The sequence below is a fragment of the Xenopus laevis genome, chromosome 1S (assembly GCF_017654675.1).
Source record: "Xenopus laevis strain J_2021 chromosome 1S, Xenopus_laevis_v10.1, whole genome shotgun sequence".
NCBI lineage: Eukaryota > Metazoa > Chordata > Amphibia > Anura > Pipidae > Xenopus > Xenopus laevis.
In genome coordinates this window covers 139,081,638-139,094,661 of record NC_054372.1, presented here as the reverse complement: position 1 = coordinate 139,094,661, position 13,024 = coordinate 139,081,638, and the positions used below count along the sequence as shown (strand labels likewise).

The 13,024-nt window shown below is 36.7% G+C and overlaps 1 protein-coding gene across 2 annotated transcripts in view; it reads left to right on the top strand.

Annotated features, from left to right (window-relative positions):
* The window catches only part of LOC108707095 (tetratricopeptide repeat protein 28), a 354,710-nt gene that overhangs the window by 178,294 nt on the left and 163,392 nt on the right, over positions 1-13,024 (top strand). For both annotated transcript variants that reach the window (XM_018244049.2, XM_018244051.2), the window contains one exon: positions 3,870-4,000. In XM_018244049.2, the coding sequence (XP_018099538.1) occupies positions 3,870-4,000 (131 nt within the window). The remainder of the gene's footprint in view (positions 1-3,869; positions 4,001-13,024) is intronic.

The window sequence follows — 13,024 nt, the reverse complement described above, 5'->3', positions numbered from 1 at the left end:
ATAAGTATAATATTTAACATAATACCAATTAAAGGTGCTGTATGTTTAGATTAACTACTGTCTACTACTCTCGTGTGTATACGTTGGTGCCTTATATACACAGCTTACCTTGCATGAGAGAAAGAAGTCTTATATTACACACCAGTCTAGCAGCAGTGTCAGCCTTCAGTGACCCAAGTAAGAGCAGTTTGGGTGTTCAACTCCATTAAATGACATTTTAATGGGTTAGTACTGATGTCTGTCATAAAGAGATGTGGGGCTGAAGCCAATAAAACTGCTCATGCTAAAACACCAACTCCAGGTCACCAAGGCTCCTCTTATACTTTGCTTTGATTTTACAGAAAAATAAATAGTATAGTATTAATTTATACAGCATTCTACAATGTACATGAGGGAATATGATTACAGTTTACTATACCTATATAAAATAGATATTTATTGTACAACATTAGCTAATACTGTGACACAATTGTTATTTAAAATTTGACTTTTAGATTTTATTGATGTAGTTTCCTTTATCAAGTCTGGAGCCATTCTAATCAGCTAGTAAAAGATGCAGGTACAGTTACTGCAAATCCAAAAAAGATGATATTTTTCTTGGTGGGCAGGGTATTCTTGCTCCCTCAAATTTTTTCTGGGACATTCTATTGATTGACTGTTTAAATGGCACAGGGCCTGACTGATAAAGGGTATGAAGCTCTGGTGAGACATGGTGGCTTTTTCACTGATATTTCCAGATTTGAGTCAGGGCAAGAAATGACAGATAGTTTAGCAATTTATTTGTTCCCAGCATACCAGGCAGCAGAGAATTTGTGGTAGGCTGCAGACCACTGCAATAGTTGCAACTTCTTAATTACTTAATCAAAAACTACAATTGAATCTGGTTAGAGCTTTCAAACACCATTCTACTCTATGGCATGTTAGTGCTCAGTTCCCTTTGTGCATATTTAGACACATTTAAGGTGGCCATACACAGAGAGATCCGCTCGTTTGGTGAGCAATATCGGGCTGATCCGATCGTGGGCCCTAACGAATGGGAACTGGCGGTCCGATCGCGGGACCGCATCAACGAATAGATGCGGCCGCGATCCAACGGGATTTTTTGTCCCATCCGATAGAGATCGGGGAAGCCCGTCGGGGGCCCCATACACGGGCCAATAAACTGCCGACTCGGTCTGTCGGCAGCTTTTATCGGCCCGTGTATGGCCACCTTTACTTTATACCTGTAACGATATATTAATTTGTTGACCTACTCAATCAATTTTTATATTTACACTTTTGATGTACTGTAGGGGAACATATTCTATCTGGAACTTTTGAGTTGTCTCTTGATGTGTCTTTTACTGGATGACCAAAGGCTGCCTGAAAAATAAAACTTTCATTCATGCTGCCATCTTTATCTTTCCCAGCTGATCTGCCATTCACTCACCTTTCTGTCATGCCTCTTACAGTTTTCAAAATGTGAACCAGGTCATTTTAACACTCAAATCGATGGCAGTGCTTTAAGCAATGCATATTTTAAAGAATAAATTAAATTCTAGTGGCCAGCTTTTTACTATCAACGCTATCATGTTACATATATGTCCCTATATGTTGTAGGAGCAGTGTTTTTTTTTTCTCACCACCTACCACATTGCTACAGAATTGCTCATGTGATCAGTACAATAATGAATACTCAGTGTGTGCTAATATGAGAGGCAGACTGTCTAGCATTATATGGTTATTTAAGTGATGTGCTGTCTTCCATGCGACAGCTACTGCTGACCATTTTCATCTTCCTTGCTGGTTATCTCAGTGCCAAGATAGGCTGCAGAATGATTTGTTTGATGTTTCTATTGCTTTATAGCAAATGTCCCACACAGATATTCATCTTTCCCCTGTTGTTCTGGAAAATGGCTTTTAATGGCATGATGTGCATTTGTTTTCTATCCACAGTGCAACACAATGTTGTCTGATTCATTCTCTGTAGCATGTTGGTTATCCAGTTATAACTCATGTACATGTTCAACAACTTCATATGCTCTGGGCTATTGAAATCTGCACTACGGCCTTAAGTAATGCAATGTATAGCAGCAGCTTTTGGCTTCGGGTGGAGTCCTCTGCTATTCAGATCCAGGTTTTAAAGTTAGAGGAATACAAGAGACCTCTGCACTCAACCCATTATCAATATATTTAAGACAGCGACATTTTGTGCATACTGCTACTAAAAAATGCCTTACCCTTTAAACAAAACAGGGATTGTTTGTCCATATATTGCACCCCCGCCTAATGGTTTTAAAAAATAGTGGTGAGCACAACTTTCCCTTGTTTTTTAAAGTTAGAGGACCAGGGAGAAAGTTCTGGTCAGGCAAGGGAACCATAACGTATACAGGAGGAACAGGAAACAGAGAGTGAAGTTGCGGAATAAGGTGTCACAGTACCAACCAGACAGTGCAGTACAGGATCAGGAACCAGGAGCGTAGTAGGATAAACAGGCCGGGGTCAAAACCAATTGATAACACGGTACAAAGTCAGGATCCAGAAGAGTGGTCAGACAGGCAAGGGTCGGTTCAGACAGTGATACAGTAGGGTCAAAACAGGCAAAGGTCAGGAACAGATAATCAGACAAGAATCTCACCCAGGAAATAGACCTATGTTGGCAATGAGTCAGTGCAGAGCAGGGTGTTTTATAGCCTGACTAATGGCTTACACAGATCACCTGTGGCCAGATTGGTAACAGGTGATACAAGCCATGCTTACTTGAAATTACAAGGCATTGCAATAGGAGTGAACCAGGGCTGTAGCTGTCAACTCACATAGAGCAGTGGTAATGCAGACAGCACAGGAACACCAGGTCCCTGGTTCAACTCCAGGCAGGTTATTACATTACCTTTTGGCTGGCTAGGTCCTTGGAATACAGTCGAATTTTAAATGGAGCTGCACACGCACTTATATGCTGTTGGCAAGCTTACCTCATTTATTCCATCACCAAAGTATCAACGTTTCAGGGGTAAACCCTCCCCCTAGCCATTGTAAAACTGGTGTGACTTATAGGAGAAGGAAAGCTACGGAGGCATTCTATTGCCAATAGATTAGCTGCAATAGCGCAAGCTAGAATGCTATATTTATTCTGTAGAATGTTTTACCATACCTGAGTAAACAGCTCTAGAAACTCTCTGTTTGTTTAGGATAGGAGCTGCAGTATTAACATGGTGTGACATCACTTCCTGCCTGAGTCTCTCCCTGCTCTGGGCTCAGATTACAGTAGAGAAGGGAGGGGGCGGGGAAGAGGAGCAAACTGAGCATGTTCTTGCCCAGGGCAATGAGGTTTAAGCTGAAGGCAGGAAGTCTGATACAGAAACCCATGTGTACACAATAGAAGGAAAGAAATGCAGTTTTTCTTTTGACAGGGGACTCAGAGCAGCACTACTTTGGGGTTTTACTGGTATATTTAGATGGACCTTTCTGATAAGGCTTACTTAGTTTTAACCTTTCCTTCTCCTTTAAGTCCCATTTTGTATTAAATGGAAATGATAGTGTCCACAGACTATGTGAAAGGCATAACAGAGGCAAAAAAAAGTACCATCATACAGTATATGAATGTGCAGAAACTAATTTTAATATAGTCTGTGTTTCTCATCTGCTGTACTGTTTGTTGCTTTTCAGGCAAATATAGTAAGTTTACGTGTACATGACAGACTCTTGATTAAATGTTATGTAATTTTTTAGGAAATTGAGGTAAAACTAGCTCTAATTATTGAATACAAACAAGTTGAGTATTACACTACAGAAAAAATGGGTAGGTATGTAACTCATATCATACTTATTGCACGTCACAAAGATTAGTTAATGGCACTGATGTACAACCTCATTTCATCTCTGTGATGCAGGTGACCAGACGGGAGAATGCCGAGCCTATGGAAATCTGGGATCTGCATTCTTTTCCAAAGGAAACTTTCGGGAGGCACTTACTAACCACAGGCATCAGCTTGTTCTTGCCATGAAACTGAAGGAAAGAGAGGTAAGAGGTCCATTTTGACAGTTTAAGTATGCTCAAAGATAAATTACTGAAGTACTTTGTGCAATTTCTCTTTATATATTTTACATCAGCACTTGTCACATTTTGATTTGTAGCACTCAGCAAGGCTTGTATATGCCATAGTCTAGTGAACAGCATATTCCTTTATACGTTTTTTCCCCCCAGCCCTCTACACATTCCTGTTTCAATTCCACCACCTATTCAGATACAGAATTTGTAAACGTTTTATTGCATTTTTTTTTCAACAGAGTAAGGAGTTTATGAAGTGCAATGTAATGAGTAGAAAAGATCTGCTATGGTTTCCTTGTGCATTAATCTCTCAGCTCAGCCATGGTTGCAGGGTTTGGGTAATGCAGTTATAAACTGTTAAGGGCTAAATGCTCATTGCAGTCAAATTGCAAATTATTGACAGGAAAATGTCCCACTGATTTATATATATCAGGAACGCATGATCTATTGTATGCAGCTTCCACCTGGCTGTCTTTCTTTTGGTGCTGCTTTCTGGAAAGCCACCAGCTTGCAGGCATATCATGAGCTGACGCTGTCACTCTGTTCATTCAAGCAACTCTGCAGGAAGCAACCAGATGCTGCCTGTCCCTCTCTTTGTTATTTTGCACCAAGCAGCAGATAAAGGAAATAAATGTGATACAAATACTGTGGATGCTCTATTCATTTAACTGGGTGTCAGTTTGTCCTTTCATGGAGGAGACTTAACGACATAGATTAAAAAAATAGATAATAATTTAAATGGTAAGCTCCAGAGGACAGGGGGTGTTTGCTTCCTGTTGGCAGATGGAAGAGATATATATATATATATATATATATATATATATATATTTTTTTTTTTTTAATGATTGTAGTATGACTGTATTTTTAAAAATACACATCGCCACCTATATACAGTACGTACTTACACCTGTCAGAAGAGTAAAGTCTAGGAAAATTCTCTAATGTGGGTTAGGCATTTTAGGAATTTTGGTTTGCCAAAAAGGTAAGTCATGGAATGGACGTCAAACAAAAAGTGACGGCAAAATAAATTCGCTAGAAACAAATCTGCGGTGAATTTCCACATTTCACCACAAGCGGATTAATTTGCGAGAGTTGTGGCAACAATTCACAGAGGAAAAATTTGTTGCATGTCAAAATTGACGCGCGTATAAAAAGAGTCGCATGTCAAAATTAATCGGACGCCCATTGAGTGTCGCTCCCGTCAAAATTGACGCGCATATAAATCATTTTGACACCCATTGACTTCAATGCATTTCGCAAATTTTTCGTCGATTTGCGAATGTCCCGGCAATGTGAAACTGCACAGATTCGCCCATCACTACAGACTACGCAACGTTATTTTTACTATCATCATTTATTTATATAGCGCTGTCAAGATATGCAGTGCTTTAATCCATTACGGTCTATGGGCAGTTTTTCTCTGGGAAATGAGGTGAAATATTTTGTTCATCCCTATTTATTGGCAAAATAGTTCGAAGTTCTGTACCAAATGTGAACTACAGGGTACATCTACCATTGCTCCAGATGCAAGGGCACTTCAGGTCTTAATTCTCTCTTTTCTGCACTTTGCACCAGCCTTGCATTAGTATATTACAGGTAGGCCATCTCCCAAAGACTACATTTCAAACTAATAATTCAGTTTTTAAAAAATGATTTTCATTTTCTATGTAATAATAAAACAGTACTGTGTACTTGATCCCAACTAAGATATCATAAGTCCATGTTGATGTAAAACAATCCTACTGGGTTTATTTAATGTTTAAATGATTGTTTAGTAGACAAACGGTATGGTAATCCAAATCATGGAAAGACCACTTATTCAGAAAGCCTGAGGTCCCGAGCATTCTGAATAACAGGTGCCATAACACCTGTGCCACCTTTATTTTCTAAACAAAAAAAAAAAAGTAGACTGTTGACTATCTCCACCTCACCCTTATGAATAAAGCCTAATTATCATGTATATTTTATGCTTCAGGCCTACCTATTGCTCCAAGCCCATAACACCCCATAATGTTTACGGTGCTACTTTGCGTCTTTTTAAAGAGACAGGGCAGAAACTGTATTTCTTTTTGTACCACTGAAAACATAAGGTGCTGGCATAACCACAACTCTTTAGCAATTCCCTCCCTCTTTCTTCTTTCTCTAAGAATATCATCTAACTGATATGACATGTTAAATTGGGAATTACCACAGTTCTGGCTTTTGAACAATCTGCTATCAAATTGACTCACTGTTTATTACTTAAAAGAACTGGAAAATTCCTTGCAAATTCTAGGGTTAATGTTTGGTCTATCCCTCTCACTACCTCTTGAATATGTAAAATCTGTATTCCAGTTTATTAAAAAGAAAAGTTATTCAGAGAGTAATGTTTCCCTTTTATTTGATTCTTTCAAATCGAGCTGTTTCTGTTCTCTGTGGCTGACATTTTCTGTGCAGGCAAGTTGATTGCTTTATGCTCACAAAGGTCAGGCTTTATTTTAACAGATCTGAAATCCCCCCGTGTATCATGAAGATGACTTTACAGAACATTGATTACAGGCTACAAGTTTAATATGCCATAATTATATTGTAATAACTTTGGGCTGTGGAAATGAAAGCTAATTAAAACATTTATTTTCCTAAAAAAAAGGGAAATCCAACATATATAGGTTGTTCTTTACGTCTTAAAGAAAGCTTTAAACACCATCATGATATTTACACATGAGGTTTATTAAATATGTATTTTCTTTAAAAATATTTCCTCTTCAATATGCCTGCCCTCAGGGTAAGGTAACTTACTCAAAAACTCAAATAACTTTCTTTAATACTTTATGACATGATTTATGTATCAGAAATGCATACTGAAGGAACTAGTACTGCCATTCTCCAACTAGATCTTCCTTGCAAGACATATAAGTCATTCTGCCGACCTTTAGAATTCACTCGTAAAGCTTGGGTACACAGACAGAGTGGCCAATTTGTCCATCAGTCACTGGCATATTAGTATCCACATAGGACAATACAGGTATATTTCTACTCCTTCAGCAATCGTTCATATAAATCTGAAGGTTGAGACGTCCATCTGGTGTTCTAATATGATCATCAACTGGTTGGATATACCAACATGTCTGATCGGAATCAGCAGAATTCTGAGCAGTCTCTGTTTGCAAATGTGTTCGTTTGGAACAGAGCACCATGAGCGGCTGCCAGCGAGTTTGGTTGAAAATTGGCCAGATTTGCTCTGCTTGTATTTGTATCTGAGGGCTGCCACTGCCATGTATCCTTTTGTGGAATGGAATCCTAGTTTGCTTAATACCGACTTATGAACTAACATGTTTAAATCATTTAATCATTAGATGACAGTCATATTATTTTTGATAGATCCTTGAATTTAATAAAATGCAATATTAAATTTTTTTTATCTTTAAATAGGGAAAAACATCTTCATAGGAACACATTCTGTAAATATTTCAGCAACAATATGAAAGTATTTCCATACAGGTTCTTACAACAGAATCCACCAGTGCACCATAGATGTGCTATATGGATTGTGGGTTTGCATAGGATTCCATGTCTTTATTTTTTTTGGCCCTAGGGCCTAGCAATCACTTCAGCTTGCTATGGCCAGACACTTGGATTGCTTGGCAACTTGTCTAAACCAGTGCATCTTGTCCTCTGATTCACTAATTATTTTAATATCATCTACAGGGGAAACTGTTACAGGCTTCTAGCATTTTCATAAGTATATTCTGGTGGAATACATCTGTGAGACGTCTGTAGGATGCTCTTCTTTGTCTTTCACAGTAGGAGGTTTTCAGGCACCTTTTACTCTACCTAACTGTTTTGATTATCTGCTGTAATGATTTTAGGCAAATTTATAATGTCACACTTAATGAATGCCTCTAATCAGGACTCATTGCTGAAAGATTGCTGGCTACATTTGCTGGAATTTATATAACGCGCAGATTTTCCATTGCCCTTCCTCAGACTGGCTCCATGTAACCATGGAGAAAAATAATATATTCTAATATTCTATGTCTCCTGGGTATATTGACATCACACAAGTGCTGATAGGTGTGCACTTTGCAAATCAAGACAGAGTATTAAGGTTGTTTAAATAGCGCTATACTGAATTAACCGTTTTACCATTCCATAATGTGCTTAAAAGACTACCAGTGCCTGGATGGTAGACACTTGGATTGGCATCTTATGTTTGGCCATTATGGAACTAAATCTGTATATTTTAATGGATTCACTTCAAAATTAACTATTTTTCATATATTTCACTGGAGTTGGATTGCCCATTGCATTTGATTTTTAGCTAGGTTTGTGTATAATAAAATGGAACAGCAGTATATTGGCTGTACATCAGTGAAGTTGATATTTATCATTTATATATTATCGTTTCTCATTGCACCAGTATCAGAAGTAATGGCTGGTGTTTATCATTTATATATTTATTATACAAATATACAGTATATTATTATTATTACTGGTGCACCACATAGCAAATGTCAAAATGACTGTGTTTTGTTCTGGATTTTCTTAGAGAATCTCAAGAGCCTTGCAAAGAGACAGTCTGTTCCAGATCACCCATCACTAATACTTGTCTGATTAGCTGCACACAGAAACTAGACCCTCATGAAAGGCAAACTGCATGCCTTGTTCCAGTGCAATAACCCTCATTCATGTGTATAAGACGTAGAAAGCTTAAGATGAATGCATCCTCCAGACTTTAAAGACAAGGATAAGTGCCTTGCCATTTGAAAACATTATTAAATGAGATCTGAAACTAGATGCTCCGCTGCAAGATTATGTGGCCCGTACAAGATTTGACGCAATGAGAAAAACATGTCTGCTACTTTTTCCCATAGACTTCATTTGAGTTTTCAGGTGACAAAGCCCAAGATAGAGTTTTTTGCTCTTCAAAACGAATTATTTAAAAAGCTCAGTGAGCCTTTATACTGAAGCTTCATATTGATAATAAACTAATTTTGTTTGTTTGTTTGGCATTAGAATACTCAAAATCTGACCTAATTACATTTTGATTTATTATTCAACTTTGTGTAGTATAACATAGTCTGGCCTATTCCTTCTGAGAACTTAAGTAAATAGTACAGTTCAACACCTGGGCAACCAATTAAATGTTATTGACAATAAACAGATATTACGTTTGCCTGAAAGCTAAAACTATTAAATTTCTCTTTTGGATATAGTCTTCGGAAATTAGCTGTGTGCTTTCTAGTGACCTCATTTTGACCACAAGCCTTCCTAAATATATATAATTGTTGTCATTGGCATGCTTATCGGACATTTTTATAATGCATGTGCTTTCTCCATGGCTGTAACCCTGCTGACTAATGTGAATTCCATTTCATTTGTGGTTTTTTTTAACTGTGAAGTAATGAGCTAACCGTTTAACGTGTCCAGTTATTGCCTCAAAGTAAACTGTTGTTAGTTGCTCTACCTAAGGATTTGCCAACTGATTTATGAGGTTGCCTCATTAATTATGACATAGAATTATGTACAAAAGAAGCACTGGCCAGGTCTAGTGCATGTAATTAGTCAATTTTTTGGTAGGGATGTACCGTATGCACTATTTTGTATTCAGCCGTACCTCTGAATCCTTTGCAAAAGATACCGCCGAAAAACCGAACTGAATCCTAATCCTAATTTGCATATGGAAAGGGAAACATTTTTTACTTCCTTGTTTTGTGACAAAAAGTCACACAATTTCCCTCCCCGCCCCTAATTTCCATATGCAAATTAGGATTTGGTTTGGCTGGCAGAAAGATTCATCCGAATCCTGCTGAAAAAGGTAAAATCCTGTCTGAATCCCGAACCGAATCCTGGATTCAGTGCATCCCTATTTTTAGGTAATTAATTGGTAAAATCTTAAATAGATCTTAAAATTTGCAACATTAGACAATCTACTTTCCTATAGTAAAATTATCTACACTTTATTTTATACATTTCTGCTCTTCTTTTAATCGTAATGAACAATAAGGAGATAATTCTTCGTACATTAGGGGGGTTATTTATAAAAGCCCGAATTTATCTCAATATTTTCTGCTACAAACTCTGATCAAATCCGCTCAGGCTTTTTACGCTTATTTATTATTACATTTTCCCAGAAAATCAAAATCAGATTTTCACAAATTTTTTTGATTTTTTCATCTGATTTTCACGATTTTTCCAGAACTTCCACCAGAAAACTTCGGGGTATTGCACGAAACCCAGCGCACATCAAAGAATCATTGGGACTTCTCCCATTGACTTATATGCAACCGGAGGTCTGAGATGCCGGATTTTCAGATTCAGACTTTTCTATCCTCTGGGTTTAATAACTTCGGAAAAATTGGTGATTTTTTAAAAGTCTGATTTTGTAAAAAAAAAAATCACAAACTTTTAGTGATTTTTGCATTCGGAGTTTAGTAAATGACCCCCTATGTCTTAAAGGCAGGACTGCCAAATATATCAGTGTAATACAGCTCAATGCAAAAAGAAATGAGCGATACACAACGCAGTACACAAATGCAGATATATACATAGCTTTGCTTTGGATTACCAGGGGATACAATATAATTGTTTCCATAAACATTTAGCCAGCCAGTGGGTCAATAAGGCGTGTACTGTACTTGTACTTATTCATTTGTCTAGGCACATTCACTAACACACAGTTGTAAAACATATGCACAATATACTGGTACACAAAGAAAGCTATCACAGAATAGCAGAACATATTCCTTGGCCGCCAATGGTTTTTTTTTATTGAAAACGTGCACTGCTTTTATTGTTAGGGAGCTGGAATAGCTTACAGTACCTTATATTTTTGTCTTGTGCATTGATTCCCTGCATTACAGCTGTCCTCTGACTTGTAACCGCACATAATGTATATACTTGTTATGTTTCGTAAACATGTATTTTAGTGGTTCAAGGTGGCTTTCTTTCAGAATGGGTCCGGCAGGTATGAAATTCAATTAATTGAAATGCTAAATAGGTTTGTTACTGTAGGGTCTGTTACTTGTGGTTCAGATTTAACAGTAACAGTAATGCCAACAAAATGAAAGTGAAACTATTGCCCTGCACTGGTAAAACTAGTGTGTTTGCTTTAGAAACACAACTATAGTTTATATAAACTATACCGGATATAAAGGATATATAGTAGATAACAAATACGTTCTTAAGAATCCCATTGTATACTACAGAGGTAATCTGTTATCTGCTGTGTATCCTGTGCCTTTTCTCCTATTTCAGCTTTGAATGGCTGTCCCCATGGCTACAGAGCAGCTTCTATATATAAGCTATAGTAGAGTTTCTGCAAATATACACACCAGTTATATGAGAGCAACAATCAGTAGATTATATCTTTATTACTTTAATACAATTTCCTATTTTGATGTTACTGTTCCTTTAAGGGAACATGCAGCAAAAATATGTTACAATTTTTAAAAATGATTTCCTTTTCCTCTGTTCTAATAAAGTAGTTCTTGATTCCAATTAAGATAGAATTAATCTGTATTGGAAGCAACATAATCCTATTGGGTTTAACTAATGCTTAAAGGAACAGTAACATCAAAAAATGAAAGTGTTGTAAAGTAGTACAAATATAATGCAGTGTTGCCCTGCACTGGTAAAACTGCTGTGTTTGCTTCAGAAACACTACTATTGTTTATATAAATAAGCTGCTGTGTAGCAATGGGGGCAGCCATTCAAAGGAGAAAAGACTCAGGTTACACAGCAGATAAACTCTGTAGAACATAATGGTGTTATCTGTTATCCACTATTTATCCTGTGCCATATAGACTTTTGTCAATTTCCACCATTGCTACTCAGCAGCTTGTTTATATGGACTATAGTAGTGTTTATGAAGCAAATAGATCCGTTTTACCAGTGCCGGCAACAGCACATGATATTTTCATTACTTTAGAACACTTTCATTGTTTGGTGTTACTGTTCATTTCAGTATATACTAGGAAACACAAGGTATGGATATCCATATTACAGAAAGACCCCTTATGCGGAAAACCCCTTGTTCTCAAGCATTCTGGATAACAGGTTCTACAACTGTATAATGCATGATCGTATGCAAAACAAATAACCATATATTTTTTTTCCTGCTAAAAAGTAATATTTCAAAATTGGAAGCTGATTTCTTTTGTTCAAATGTCATAATCATGTGTCAGTTGCTCTAACAGAATGACAGATAGTATCCCTTGAAGGTAATGCTCTTCTCTTGAAATCATGTAATCAACCAAAAAATAGAAGACTGAAAATTTCAAGATGCCTGCTAATAATGCTGAGCATTAAATCCATCCGTCCTTAATAGTCGACTGTTCTTTCTCTATGCCCTTGGGCGTTAGTGCAGCTTAATTTTATTTCACTGATGAATTTAAGCTTCTTGAACCGTGGATAATTTGAATTTTAATTCTAATTGGAATAGTTAACTTATGTTAATATGTAATGTTTACCTAACAATATATATATATATATATATATATATATATATATATATATATATATATATATATATATATATATATATATATATATATATATATACATAATTAAAAAACACACTGAAATGCCGCTCATCCCTTTTTTCACTTAGTTAGGACTGACGCAAGGACACTGCCTTGATGGGGTGCGTCAGCTTATGCATACTTTGTACAAATTTTGTAACTAAAAGAGTTTCTTTTTTACTAGATGTTACAGTTAAGTTGTGCAAAAACTGTTTTTCCCAGGGGGCTATATATTGGAGTGCTGGCTTTAAATTGTGCAGTATATATATATATATATATATATATATATATATATATATATATATATATATATATATATATATATATAGTCCAAATACTGGTGCACTCAAAACAATCGTTAATGCCTAGGTGCTGGTTATAACAGAACATGTATACAGCAACAAAAAACCGCACACACAGGCCTTTTCAAAGGTGCAAAATCCAAAAATGATGTTTATTCCAACGTTTCGGCTATTCACTTAAGCCGTCATCATCT